This window comes from Echinops telfairi, unplaced genomic scaffold (assembly GCF_000313985.2).
Source record: "Echinops telfairi isolate 266 unplaced genomic scaffold, ASM31398v2 ScPeMD7_7468;HRSCAF=8506_1, whole genome shotgun sequence".
Lineage (NCBI taxonomy): Eukaryota > Metazoa > Chordata > Mammalia > Afrosoricida > Tenrecidae > Echinops > Echinops telfairi.
In genome coordinates, this window is record NW_022111370.1 from 2,129,942 (window position 1) to 2,145,819 (window position 15,878).

Below are 15,878 nucleotides of genomic sequence, written 5' to 3' on the forward strand. Positions count from 1 at the left end.
TGCCCATGATCAGGTATAATTCATTGCATGTCCATTTTCCTTGGTTATTAGTGGTTAGCCTGAAGGAGTTTGGGGGGGTCTGTTTTATTTCTCCTTAGGTATCCATCATGCATCGGAGGGTACAGAGTCCCGCCCATATCTGTGGAGCTCATGTTGTGATACTGAACAACTCTGAATAGTTGTTTAGTTGTTTATTTTATGGGGGGATAAGAAGGTGACGACATGTCAACACCATCAGGGAAATGACACCCATAATTACATGTTGGCTTTCTCTAGAATAATTTAAGAACACATCCAAACCCTACCATCCTCACCAACCATCCTCACCAACAACTCGATTTGACTTTCTTGCCTTCCTGCCTTGCTTGCTGACAGCAGAGTCTCAGATGCAAGTCTTCTACTTTGGAAACACTGTTCTCGCTCATTTGCGTTCTGCTCCATTTTAAACTGGAAACATCCAGAGAGTTCAGTTCCTGACTAAAATGCAGCCCCATGCGGACCCTTCATAAGATTGCATGTGTGCATTTCTCCAGGAGAACTGCGAGGTTGGGTGTCCCTGTCATAATGATTTACATTCCAACCAAGCCAACCTGGTCTGTTGATAGATGGATGTATATTTCTCGTCCCTTATTTTATGAGATGCACATAATCGTGCATCATGAGTTCTTAGATCTAGAAAACCATCCTTAGTAATTATTAACATTTATTGGGATACATGTTCTTTTCTCTCTCTCTCCTTTTCTGCACCCCAGATGAATCCTTCTGCCTCGTGTGGCTTTCGGTTAGGATGAGAGTCACTTGGTAGTCACTCCTGGTGGTTATCAGGCACATGTGCATGTGCATGGTTGACTTCAGAATTTCCCAAATCTCTGTGACACACTGCAGGTCTTTATCTCGCAAAGATGCCTCCTTCTCTAAGCTTCAGCTCTTCAAACAACCAGGCAGCAGCCAGTCTCTCTCTTTAAACTTGAACATGAAATTCTGGTTACTTTACATGGTGGACTTCAGATGCTGTTTGCAAGTTTGAAGGCATAGCAACCTTTGTACATTTACTTTAAGCTCTATAATTTACAGAGCTATCTCTCACGTGTCCCTGTGGTATCAAGACTAAGCTGTCAGACTTTCTTCTCTGAGAAGGGACAGTGGGTCTGTCATAAAAGAATGACGGTGATAAACTCAGGGCTAGTCAGGTCCTTTTACTGGTTATCTTCCTCAATGGCTCCCAGCCAGGATTCACCAAGCACCATTCTGATGACACTTGAACTTGTCATTGGAGAGGGACTTTCAGCTTGAAGCTTTTAAATGCTTCATTAACCAAAAAACTTCAGAATAAACTTTTTCGCCCAGTCTCCAGATCAGCAGTCAGGAAGGAAGACGGGAAACCCTAAACACCTGAAGGAAGTGGGAACAGTGCTGTCGTCTGTGGGAACAGTAATCAAGATCCCGAAGGAAAACGTGGATGGCTTGTTACATGGAAAACCAATTGACTCTGTGCATTGTCACCCACATCACAATATGTAGAAATGTTTATATATATATACATACATAAAGCAAAGAGAAACAAACCAACAAGTTTGCTTTCAATGTCAGGTAGCATATCTCCAAAAAGCAAAGGCACTCATTGATAGTTACTGTGAGTCATAACTCATGACCAACTTTAAGGGGATATTTTTATGACACCCAAACTCAGCAGTGCAGTTCGGTCTTACTTGTGACTCATGCATTCCTTCCACAGCAGGGTCAATACTTACAGTGAATTCAGTGAGCGTAGCCCTTGGAAAGCATCTGGTGCGAGCTCCGAGATCTGATTATTGCTCAGATCGCTATGATGAGAAATAGAGTTAGGTTCAGTTAGATAGAAATATGGAGAGGTTTACTGCAGGACAAAGCTATTCATGGCTTTCATGTACTTGGTTGTAGCTCTCCAGACCTGCATAAGATTTGCAACATTAAAAACAACAACAACAACAAAGAGCCCTCTGATTTATAATCTATTTATAATCTATTCTTGATTCAAAGTCCATTGCCATTGAGCCGATTCCGATTCATAGCCACACTCTGGGACAGAGGAGGACTAGCCACCACTATTGTTTTCTGAGGCTGTATATCTGTTTGAAATCAGAAAGCCTCATCTTTCTACTACAGAGCACCTGGTATGTTCGAACTGATGACCTCAAGGTTGATAGCCCAACAAGGAACTTATTACACCACCCTGGCTCCATATTTTGAACAATTTCTCTAAAATACTGTTAAACATGCCATGCCAGAATTGGGGACATAAATCATGTAAGAATCAGACTACATAATCTGTCAATTACATACACTCACCATCACATAAATGCATTAAACAACAGAAGAAATAGCACAGATGTTTAAAAAACAACATTTTAGTCATTTCATTGAGAGATTATTATGGAACTAGCAAACAGACATGGAAATTACTTAGGGCTTCAGCTGTCAAACACTTCCATAATCATACTGAGATGGCTTTCTTTAGACAATTACAACACATGTACTTTTGTTAAATGACATCTATTCCAGATGACTGCTCACTCACATTCTTCTGAGCTTTTTATACGGCGAGAAAGCTCCTGGAGGGATGACCTTGATGGAGTTCTGCTCCAAACGTCTGCAACGAGAAAATGAACATCCAGTTTGTCAGTGGAAACATGAGCTCTCTATAAGGCTCCATTCAAAACCCGAGTTCCAAACGAGAAGCCAAGCTGACAATCACTGTAGCGGGTTACACATGGGGCCGCTCACGACCAGCCCAGCAGTCAGAACCCACTGGCCCTCCTTGGAAGGAGAATGAGGCTGACAGCTGCGGGACAGAGATACAGCCTCCGGAGCCCTATGAGCCAGAACTGATAGGATCACCGTGCTTGGGGTTTGGGCTTGCTTGTTTAATTTTGAGGGTTAAAAACCTATTACCCTGAAGGGTGCTGTCATCTACCTGTGGAGCAAGACTGATATTAAAATGACTTTTTGCAAAGAATAAAAATGTTCCCATTTTTGAATTTATTACCTAAAAATTTCCCAAACCAGCTGCCATCCAGTTGACAGGACCCCAAAACAGCTTGTCACAGCTTTCTCCTGAGGAGTAGCAGGCGAATCACTGACCTGGCCGAAGTCTAGTTTTACAGATCCATTAGGATTAAGTCTGGATTTCGTATGAACGTGAAAACAGTTTGAAGCAACTAAGTCAGCGGTATGTTTGAATAATCTAAATGTACATAAGAAAGGTGAACATAAGAATCTGAGTAACACTGAAGAGATAGATAACATAATTATAACTTGTCTACCAAGGATATTACTGTGTATACCCAAGTATAAGCCAACCCAAATATCAGCAAAGGCACCTAATTTTACCACAAAAACCTCATAAAAAATGTGCTGAAAAAGTCAGCAGATACACGGGTATATATGGTACTATTGGATATTAAATTTTATAAACCCCTCCATTTCCCTGTGTGGCAAGATTTCCCTGTGTGGCAAGAGCATAATAAGTTAAAAATATTAACTGTTATTCTCACAATAGTAACTTTTGAAGCTTCTTAGGAAGCAAAATCTTAAAATCGAAACCCATATGCGCTGGAGGTACTTTCGGGGAAAACTGGCTGGACGCTCTTGCCTTGCCACGTGATTACTTTTGCTGAAGACACACTGCAGCCATGTGTATTCAAATACAAGTGGCGGTCTTATGAGGTCTTAAAACCAGAGTACTGGAAATAGCTCTCTGAGTCATGATGTGTTTATACTCTCTTGATCTGCTGCTGTGGAAAGATAGGGTTTCACCCACCTAGTTATTCAAGAAGGAGCCCTGCCAGCATACAGAGTTAAGCATTGGGCTGATAAATGCAAGGTCATCAGTTCAAACCCATCAGCTACTGTGTAGGCTAAAGATGAGGCCATCTCCTCCCACATTTACAAGCGAGGGAGCAAGTTCAACCTGTCCTATAAAGTCTCCATGAGTCAGCACTGAGTGAATGGCAGATTGAATTATTAAAGAAAGCACACAATGGTTAAAATGCTTGTATTGTTATCAAAATATTGGCAGTTCAAATCCACCAGGCGCTTCCTGGAGAAAGATGCACTGATCTGCTGCTATAAAGATTTATCACCTTGGGAATCTAATTGAGCAGCAATATTTTGTCCTAGAGTGTCACTATGGTCAGAATAGATTCATCATTATTTTCTGGTTTTAATTATTAAAGTCACACAGAAGTAGATTTCATTCCATCTTCTAGTAAATTCTTTAATCCTCAAAAATGTTGCCTTTCAACTTTATTTCTACTCATAAAAACACTGACTCTTAGGAACCACCTATATTCCAAGCTTACTGGCTTCCATTCTGGTGAGCTTCACCAAGGGGAGACTCTGGAGGAACTTCAAGGGTAGGAAAAGAGAAGAAGCTTGGGTATTTCGTCCTGGTGCATAGTGGGTCACTCAACGGGCTGACAAATGCCGGGTCAGCAGTTCAAACCTATCAGCTGCTTCACAGGAGACAGATGAGGCTTTCTACCTTGATCTTCATCAGCAAGTGCTTCAATTTCTTCTCACTTTCAGCAAGCAAGGTTGTATCATCTTCATATCACAGGATGTTAATGAATCTTCCTCCAATCCTCACGTGGCACTCTTCTTCCTGTAAGGCAGCTTCTCTTATGATTTGCTCAGCCTATAGACTGAGTAAGTATGGGGAATGAATAAAATCTTGATGAACACTTTTCCTGATTTTAAACAAGAAAGTGTTCCCTTGTTCTGTTTGCACAACTGTCTCTTGATCTATGTACAAGCTCCGCATGAATACAATGAAGGTTCTGGAACTCCCATTCTCCTCAAGCTTCTCCACAGTTTGTTATGGTCCACACAGTTGACTGCCATTGCACAGTCAATGAGACACAACGAAACATTTCTCTGGTATTCTAGTCTTTGAGCCAAGATCCACCTGACTGATATCAGCACTGTTGCCCCTTGTTCCACATCCAATTTTGGATCTGGACCGGACTGCTGGAAGTTCTCTGACAATGTATTGCTGCAAGAGTGTTTGGGTGATCTTAAGCAAAAATTTACTTGTATCAATAGTTTGGGAATTCTGTTGGGTCACCTTTCTTTTGAATGGGCACAACATGAATCTCTTCCAGCCAGTGGGTCATGTACCTGCCTTCCAAATATTCTGGCGTAGAGGATGAGGGCTGCTTCAGCTTTCTGACACATTTCAATTCCTGGAGACTTGCTTTTGGCTGATGCATCTGGTACATTTGAACTTCTTTCAGGACCATTGGTTCTTGGTCATAAGCTACCTCCTGAAATGGTGGATTGTTGATTACATCTTTTTGGTACAATGATTGTGTGCATTGTTTCCATCTTCTCTTGAGGCTTCCTGCATCATTCAATATTTTGCCTATAGAATCTTTCACAAGATTCAATATGTATTCTGATCAAATAATCCAAGAAGCTGCACTATATGAAAACCACCACACCAGAATTGGAGGATGGCTATTTAGTAGCCTTTGATATGCAGAAGAAACAATCTTGCTGGTTTAGATTGGAGAGGGTTTGAAACACTTTAGGCTGAAGATCAAAGACTACAGCCTTCAATACGGATTGCAACTCAACGTAAAGACAATAAAAACACTCACATTTGGACTGATAAAGAACATCATGAAAAATGGGTAAAAGATTGACATTCTCAAGGATTTTATACTTGGATCCACAATCAATTCTCATGTGGAGTAGCAGTCATGAAATCATATTGTAATACGTTAAAATTAATATATATGAAAATGAGCCAAAGAGAGAATATCTGACTAGTTGGATGAAGTTCCTTGAATCTAAGCTGGGGGGACATCATTTCAATGGGTAAAGATGTTGTTGAAAGTTACACCACACTCAGTTTTCCTACGGACATATTATCATAAGACAGGACATCACGCGCGGTGAAGTGGAAGGATCACTGAAATAGAAGAAGATCCTCAACAAGCCATCTTGTTGGCACAGTGTCGGCGACAATGGGATCAAACATAAGAACAGTTTTAAGGATGGAGAAGGACCAAGGATCAGGAGGTGGTGTTTCATTCAGTTGTATATAGGGTCACTATGCATCAGAACTAATGACAACACAGAGGAGAAAACAAATAAACAGACCTATCAACTATATTTCTTTTACCAGTAATGTAAACCTAGTTGAAATAATTGCATTCCACAAATTTTATGAAATTACTCTAAGGCAGACAGAATTTCATTCCTTTGTTCAATCATCCTAAGAACATTTACTGTGCATATAAATGAGAGAAAAATCTCAGTGAACTGGACTGAGACAGCAGTCACAGCAGTGGATCCAACATGGCGATGATGGCCCTGTGCCGGGCAACGGGTCATTCTACCAGACAAAGGGACCCATCAGTCAGAACTGGTAGATGGCAACTAACAACAACAACATACAAGCTATTGTTATCTGATGGGAATGCATGATGCTCTAAAACAGAAGTCCTCAGAGTTCTTATTGACAAAATGTTCAATGGGGCAGTTAGACTTCAGGATCGTTTATTGCATACATGTTTCATTGCATTAAAACCTGTGACATTTCCACTGGGTTACCTTACAAATGTGGCCACACTAATTCTATCATTTAAAATAAGTGAAGAGCTTTTTGGGAAAGTTTATAACATATTTATAAGTCTCAGAATCTGGAATACTTCTGAGTGCTCTAATGACACTGAAGTAAAATTTTCTTAAAACCTTTTTATGGTAGAGCTAACAAGTCAAAATAAAAACTCATACAATCAGAAATGCGGTGGGATACATTGTAAAGAAAATGCATATGATGAGATATACACTGGAGTTTCTGTTTCGATAATGATCTTGGAGGAAGACAGGGCATTCTACTCCCCACTGAGAAAGCCTTGCACACTTCTACCCTGTGCTACGGGGTTGCTCCGAGTCAGCACCGACGCAATGGCAGTGACTTTGAGTGGGTGGTTGTTTAATTATTTCCAATCACACTTCAGAAGTTGCAAATAGAAAAGTATTTCCAACATGGCTTATATTATTTACCTGGACTCAGCAGTTAATTGGATTTAATAACACTCTTAAGGGAGTCCATTAAGGCAAAACGTAATAATGGCATCTTTCCTTCACAGTGGCGTCTTTTTAAGCAGGGTTACAGTATATCATGGACTGATGTCAAACGATAAATTTTAAAACATGTCATTTTATCTACTATGGTGGACAAACTATAAGCAATTGACGGTGTCTGAAATCATGTAGGTCTCCGAGATAAAGGGTTTTCTTTTCATTCCATGAATTTAGAATGTGTTTGATATACTAAAAACAACTAACACTTGAAGTTATATCCCTCTATTTAAAAAGTTGGAAATATATTTTTCTTAACCAAGAGAGAAAAGATCAGTGTTCATATTAAGATACAGGAAAAAAGCAAATAAAACTTATAGTTTCTAGCTTTGCCATCCTCTAATCTTCTGCTTTAATAGAACAGAATCTGCAGAATTTTATAGTGTGCGGATTTGTCGCCATTGTTCCATGAAGGATCTAATTAAAAACATTCCAGGTTACAAAAGCAGATAGCATAATGACTAAGATAAAAGCCACTATAAATAAGAGCTTTCTATATGTCAGTCCTTCATAGAAAATTCAATAATTTGAGTTTCATAGTAAAAATAGATTTAGAAAGTGAACTGGGGAGATAATGCTATAAACCACACAAGGCCAGGAAGCCTTTTTTAAATTTATGTCAAAGGAGCCATTAGCTTTCTCTTCACAGAATTTATGTGAACATTTACAAAATATTTCATCGCTGTGTGTATATTCATGTTTACATCGATATACAAGGCCAAGGCTGAGTCTACCTCTTCCAAAGACAAGGGCACTTTTAGCCACCAGCTCAGAGAGATGAGAAAAGGAATAGAGTTTGTCATTGCTTCAAACACAATAATTCAAAGGTGTGTTTAACCTCATGAACCTGGTCCTTCCTCATTTCTGGAACACCAGTCATTTCCAATTCACAGAGACACGATTCCTACCAGAAAGAAACTCTGCCCACTCCTCTCCCAGGGCTCACCATCTTTACGCGGTTTCAGCCCACTGTTATCGCCACGGTGTCAATTCACCTGGTTGAGCGTCTTCCTCTTTTTCACTTCCCCTCGACTGTACCAAGTGCCATGTCCTCCAGAGATTGGTCTCTGCTGATAATATGTCCAAGGTAATGGAGATCAATTCTTGCCATCCTTCCTTCTAAGGAGCATTCGTCCAGTACTGCTAAGATAGATTTGATCATTCTGCTGGAAGTCTATGGTATAGTCAATAGGCATCATGAATTCCACACCTGAACGGCGTCAAGCCTTCCTGACTTTCGTCCTTCCATGTCCACTTTTCACATGGCATAAGAAGTCGGTGGGCATGCCCTGGCCGGGGTCAGGTGCATGTGAGTGCCCAAAGTGATATCTTCATCTTCTAAGACTTTGGAGAGTTCTTTTGGGGCAGATTTCCCCAGAAAAATGTCTTTCGATTTTTGGACTGATGCGTCCACCAGGATGGATTGTAGATTCTAGTAAAATGAACTCCTCTCTTCATTTATCTTGACTGTGCTAATGGTTCCAGTTGTAGGTGTGCATTTTCTTTACTTGGAGGTGTAACCCTTAGCAAAGGCTGTAGTCTTTCCTCTTCATCAGTAAGAGCCTAAAGTCTTCTTTGCTTTCCGTCAGCAGGACGCTGTCATCTGCATATCAAGGGTTGTTAAGGAGCCTTCTTCCAGTGCAGCTGCCACTTCTGTAACTAGTCCATTAAATTGTTTGCTCATTACAGGCTGAAGAAGCATGGTGAAACAACACACCTCTGATGTATCCCTTCTTGCTTTTGAAGCATTCAGTATCCCTTGAACTGCCTCTGGATCTGTGTTCCATACGAGCTCCATGAGCCGGCTTGGAGCTCTGTACGCTGCTCTCTGATTGCCGTAACATTCTATCTGATGTCAGCAACAATATCTCTTAATTCAGATCCTCGTCTGAATTTGGCTTGACGTTCTGGCAGTTCCCTCTAGATGCACTGTTGCAATCATTTTTGAATTATCTTTGGCAACATTGGACTCGCCTGCTATAGGAATGGTGCTGTTTTATATTTTCTTATTGTGTTGGGTCATTTTTGGAAGGGACACACATATGGATCTCTTTCCACCAGTTGACCAGGCAGGTGTCTTCCAAATTCCTCGGCAAAGCTGAGTGGCAGAGCTCAGCTTTGCAGCTGGTAGTTGAAACATACAGACTGGTATTCTATCAATTCCTGGAGCATCATTGTATTTCTCTCCCATTAGAATCCTCTAGTATCGAAACTAAGGTCTTGGATTAGGTTTCTTCAGGATTTCTGTCTATTTGTTTGTTTTTGTTTTTTATCTTTTGATAAACTGGGGGTGCTCTTCTCGTTCAGGTTTCTACATCCAAGTCTGTGTACATTTCATTGTGCTTTCTCTGTAGTTATTGGCATTTCAGATAGAAGACTGATAAGGAACCTCTATTGGTAACCTCACTGTTTATGTACGTGTGGACTGGAAAACTTTGAAAGAGGCATAACTTTGGGCCCACTGACTTCACAACTCTTTCCTTTCAGGACAGATGGCCTGTACAGCATATAGTTTATAGTAGCTACCAATGGTCAGACCTTCCATCACTAGAGAATACAATACACCATCTTAACTGGGAAAAGTAAGAACTCTGAGTAGCTCTGGAGACACTTAGAAACTATGAAACAATATTCCTTTATTATAATAAGATTTTCAGCTAACTAGATTTCAATTCATAATAATAAAAACAACTTTTAATATTCAAATATAATGTGTCAAACTAAACAAAATATTTAAAAGCAAAAGAGGCATATATCCTTGTTGTTTAAGTGAAAACAGGGATAAACATGTGTAATTATCAAGCATACAAGACTTAGGGTCAAGTCATCTTATATTTTAGTCCCCATTGGCCACAGATCAGCTCTGTGGGTCTTTAAAAAATTTACTTTTTTAATTCTCCTTTGTCTTGGCATTCCTTTTGGGAAAATGGGAGAAATAAAGCCTACAGTAAACATTTTGGTAAATATTACATGAGAAGAAGTAAAAAAGAAAAAAATTTGTTTTCCCTTGAATGCCTGTGTATGTAGTATATATTTATGTATGTATTTCTGTGTCTACACATGGACACACATTCAATGACTCTTTATGGGGGTAGAACCTTGCCCTACATCCCCACCCCCACCCCCGTTGCCCCACAGGAGGTTTATTTTTTTTAAGTTTGTGCATAAATGGAATGAAATGAGAATGAAAATTTCCCACGAAATTTTGGAAGCACACAATCACCCATGTAACTGTGGCGAGGGGCTACCAGGTTGATTCTGACCAACACGAAGACACGCTGTTCGGTCCTGCATCATCCTCACAATCATTGTCAGGTTTCATCCCGTTGCTGCACTCCGTGGGTCACGGTCTTCCCCCTTTGCTGACCCTCTCCTATGCCTCACATGATGACACTTTCCGGGGACTGCTCTTTCTTAATCACAGGTCCAAAGTACTTAAGACAAAGTCTTCCCATCCGCAGGACCAGTCCAAGATAAATTTGTATATGGCATTATGTAACAAAGTCTAAGGAAAATATTAGGTCCCATAGTTTACTGATGAATTAGCCAAGCTACTATCTAGATCTTTCAACTCCGTAAAGAGTTACAGTCTCAGAAACCCAAGGGGAAGGTCTCCTGTAGGGACTTTATGGCCCAGAATCAACTCGATAGCTGTGAGTAGGCCTAGAAATCAGCTAGCCAAGAGATACCATTCGACAGAGGTCCCTGGGGGGATGTAAATGGTTACGTGCCCTGTTGCTACCCAAAAAGCGGGTGATTCGAACCCAGCGAGAGACACCCGGGAAAGAGAGTCCTGGAGCTCCACCTCCGAAGGCTTTTGCCACCGACAACCCAACGGAGGGCTGTTCTCCTGTGACCCAAGTGGCGTCATCCAGAGTCAGAACTCGTGTCTTGGCAACTGCTTTGCTATTAAAAAAATGCATTTTTATACTACATCAATGCATTAAGCATTTCCTTCCTATAATGTGGAATACATAGGTCCATTTGTAAATCAGGTTTTTATGCAATTAGCAATAGAGTGTGGCTGATACCTCGATAAGCGCATATTACACATGGGCATTCATCCATCATTTTTCAACTAGCCAGAGGAAGATACAATTCGTTGGCACTTCTAAGATCTGCATTATTAAAAATAGAGCCTTTTCTACCATCTGAAAACGGTCATCAAAGTGAACCAAAAGTTTTTACAATGCGCAGGGAAGGATGCGCCGAAACTGATTGTGCCTGTAACATCCAGCCCAGATGCTGATTATGTATAGCAATAAAACCGACATTTCATTGCATTTCCCCCATCTGCTCTGCACGTAAATGCCGAAAACAGCTGCCAGAGAAGAGAACGGAGATTTAAGGTGTCAATTTCTCAGTGCAGCCACTACATTCTCCTCAGAGGTAATACTGACCCAGGATTTGGAAAGTAGGATGTAGTGATAGGCCTTTTACATCCGCAGTTCTCTTGCCTATTACATAACGACCAGACAGCAGAGATTCTCACGCTTACTCCCAAAAGAAAAAATTGCCTGGCACCTCCCTTCTGGCAATTAAAAACTCTCATACTATAGGCCGTTAGTCAGCAACCCCCAGCAAGCAATATAAACATTTTTTACTACAGCCCACAAAAGTATAGAATATCTACGTTGGGAACTCCTCTGGATCATTCCAACGAGGCTCTAGGTGGCGTAGTAGTTACCCAATGGGCTGCAAATGGCAAGGCCAGCAGTTTGAAGCCACCAGACACTGTGCAGGAGAAAGACGAGGCTTGCTACCCTCAAAAGAGATACAGTCTAGGAAACCCAGAGGGGGAGTTCTGCTCTGCCCTGTGGGGTAACTGTGAGTTGGAACTGACTAAGCTAGCAGTGAGTTTGGGGTTGTTTCAGGGGCCCGGCTAGGGGAAGTCTGCTCCACAGGAACTATTTTATATTTCAGAAATGTGACATCTTGCTTTAGCCATAAAAACTATGTCCCTTAAATCCTTTACTTGTGCCTATACCTAAAATGACTCGACATTTGAGACTACCAGATTATTCTTGTTTTGTAATTTCAATTTTCAGAATGTTGCCTGTTGGAAACATTTAATACACTGCATGAACACTGGCCTCCCGGAAGGCATACTTTGTATCAGGTGAGTGAATTTTGCTCTAGGACAGAGTCCACACCAACTTGAGGTGATGTGTTCTCAAAATGTTCTGCTTTCTTAGGCTTATTCTATTTATCTGATGACAATTACGGATACGCTCAACTGACATATTTATGGAAGCAACAATTACTTTTCCATTTAGTCTAAACTGTTGAAGCAAGACAAAAACGTGTTTGCACATTTGTATTCATATTGACTGCATGTTTTAGAGAATAATATCCTGAATTGCATAAACATGCCCACGTTTGTAGTCACATGGACATACTTTAAAAGCCAAGATGCACTCCACGTACACTAAGTGTACTAAATGGATTAGAATTAGAATTCCCCAACACGTTTACATATATGCCTCAACTGATTTCAGCGGGACATAACAGAGATGGATAATTTCAATAAAGCTGAGTTTTATATGTAATTTCATTTAACAATCCCAGAAAGCGAAAAGCACTTGGAAGTTCTGCTGCCTTGTTTGGGCACTCAGGATGAGTCATGTACTCAGCTAAGTCCCAAAGTTGCTAATCAGGTTAGCCATGAAAATGTTGCCTAAAACACCAATGACAACATCCTTCATTCTACGGAGGAATGACTTCACCGATGACCCGGATGTCTTCACTGTCATGCTAGTGCCTGCACAGGTCTTATTGGACGTGGGTTAGGTCTGCCTCTCCTTCCAGTAGCCATTTAAAGCAGCAACCTCGTCAACAGCAGGACCAGTACAACCTCCCTGCTCATGAGCTATGATTTAACTGGCCCTTTGTACCTCCTCTAATCCCCTCCTGCTGCTTTGTCAGCAAGCACCTTTCTTGCAAACCACAGTCCTCTCTGGGTTGGTGATTTTTCTTTGACACAACACCTAACCATGCTACTAATCAGTTTTTGAGTCAATGTTGACTTGTCCTGACTACTACATAGAGGGTACACTGGTTGATATTTTTTGACATCTGCTACCAGGTCTTTCTTCAAACGAGCCTCTGGAAGGGCTCAAACTTCAGAACTTTTGGTTAGCAACAAAGTGAGTTAACCATTGGCACCACCCAGGGGACCTACACATGCTATTCTGCTACCTGGAATCCTCCCTTGTATCCTGTTGCCAAGGGAACTCTGGTGGCACCTTGGTTTAGTCCTCACCTGTGACCAAAATGTCAGTGGTTCAAACTCACTGTCATCCCTGTGAAAGGGGTGGCATTCTACTCCCATACAGATAATTGCTTTGGAAACCATGAGGCAGTCCTACTGTGTCCTATAGGGTCCTCTGATGCAGAATTTACTTGATGGCAATGGACCATTCTTCAAGAGCTGGTCTCCATTTGATGCAGCGATCTTTGAAAATTCTTAATTCCCCCACTCACTGTCATTGAGACCCTCCAGGACAGGACAGAGCTGCCCTTGCGGATTTGTAAGACTGTAAGTCTTTATGGGAGTATAAATCCTCATCTATCCTCTGCAGAGTGGCTGGTGGGTTTGAACTGTTGACCTTATGGTTAGCAGCCCAGTTTATAATCCACTGAGCTACCAGGGCTTCTTTAACTTTCCTAGGCACACACGATTCTCTTAACTTTTCTGGAAATTTGCAGAGGTCCTTTGCTCTGCCTAGAAATGCCCCCATTGCTCTGCATGTAAAACGACCTCTCCTCCCTGAAGAATCCTCGCTTCTTGCAGGCAAAAGGAGGTATTTCTTGAGCAAGCGCCACGTGCATACCTTTGTTATTACTTGGCATGCAGTTTTACAACTGTTGGGTAAAGTTTCAATTACCTACACTGTAAATTTTATGAAGGCTGGGACCATACCCTTTAGTGCATCATGCCTGAGGCACTCGTCTAAAAATTTTAAGTATGTAGTATGTGAGAGAGTACCACCTCTCCACAGCTCCCTCTGTTCCTATGCTACTCAGCAGCCTTGGGCTGTTTTAAAGAAATCAACAGAGTTTTGGAGATACACTTTAATTCCTGCCTTTGGGATCCTAATCTTTCATTTCCTCCCATGTATTCACAATAGTATCATAAGCATATTGACTCCCTAACATAACTAATATGACTGATATTCAATTTAGTCTTCTATGGTTTTTCTCTTATGAAAGCCACTGATGCTTTCTGCTTAAATGGTCATACAACAATTCCATGAAACAAGAAAAGATGAAATGTGAATGTATATGTCATGGGTGGAACTAGGTTTTCCAAAACTATGTTCAAGTTGGCTAAGTCATGATTCTCAGTAGCTTCGCAGTTATGGAATGATGTAATCATCCCCATGATGTATCTGACGTAATTGGGCAATCAGTTATAAGGGACTTAGGGTGGGATGCATTGCCTTTTCTCAAGTCATGACCCTGATCTGATGGAGTTTCTGAAGGCTCTGAAACCCATTAGGGTGTGGTCTGCATCACCTTTATAAGAGATGAGAGGAGAGATAAGCAGGCAAGGGGGTGGCAGGCTCAGTATCACCAAGAAAGAAAAGCTAAGAGCAGAGCATGTCCCTTGGACATAAGGGCCCTGAGCTGAGAACCTCCTAAACCCACAAGAAGATTAATGCCCAAACCCATGGAGATCTCCGAAGGACATCAGAACCATAGGTTTTGAAAAAGACAGGGGTTTCTCCCTAGAGCTGATATTGAAAGCATTACCCTAGAGCCGATGCCCTGAATTTGTGCTTTTAGCTTCCTAAACCATGAAATAATAAATATCTCATTGTTAAAAAAAATCCATTTCTGAAATTCCTGTTATAGCCATCCTAGATCACTAAAAGTACACATGAGGGTATACATACACATTTTGTGTATTTAAAACAGTGGTTCTCCACCTTCCTAATGCCATGACCCTTTCATACAGTTACTCATGTTGTGGTGACCCCCAACCATAACATTATTTCGTTGCTGCCTCATAACGGTCATTTTGCTACTGTTATGAATCATCATGTATATCTGATATGCAGAATGTATTTTCATTTTACAAATTGAACATAAGTAAAGCAAAATGATTCATCACAAAAAGAACATTAATTATATATTGTGAAGTATTTATTTCTTGTGACAAATAAACGAAATTTTGTCTTGAAGCATTATGTAGCATGGGTAACAGTCTTCACGCTGGGTACACATAGGTGAACGTATCTGCATGTGGACAGACCTGCCTGGAGATGGACTGAGGAGCGGTGTCTAGGTTCCTAAGACCATCAGAAATATGTGTTTTCCAATGGTCTTAGGCGACCCCTGTAAAAGGGTGATTCGACCCCTAAAAATGTCGCGACCCACAGGTTGAGAATGGCTGATTTAGAACAACATATGTTACATGTATAACCTTTTGGAGAGATTCCCTTACTACCCCTTAGTGCTTTCAACTCACAAAGACCTTATAAGACAGGGTCAAACTGCCCTTGTGGGTTTCGGAGACTAACTCTTAAGTACAAAAAATTACTTGGGAGGAAACAGGTACTTTCTTATTATGAACAAATAGTCTTAATAAAAATAGTTTCTCTACGGAATGGATATGTAGCTTTGGAAAGACAATTATTCTACTGTTTCATTCCATAGTAATTAGAGATTAGTCAAGATAGGCATATAAAATTGAGAACTGTGTCAAAATAAAGATGAAAGCGCCCAATGGTTACAAATGAAGT

General features: G+C 40.9%; 1 protein-coding gene across 1 annotated transcript in view; it reads right to left on the minus strand.

The window, feature by feature from the left end:
- SLIT2 (slit guidance ligand 2) overlaps window positions 1-15,878 on the minus strand; it is a 407,728-nt gene that overhangs the window by 118,421 nt on the left and 273,429 nt on the right. Inside the window, exons 10-11 of the mRNA XM_045284385.1 lie at window positions 2,558-2,629; window positions 1,752-1,823 (exon numbers count right to left, since the gene is read on the minus strand). Coding sequence (XP_045140320.1) covers window positions 1,752-1,823; window positions 2,558-2,629 — 144 coding nt within the window. The remainder of the gene's footprint in view (window positions 1-1,751; window positions 1,824-2,557; window positions 2,630-15,878) is intronic.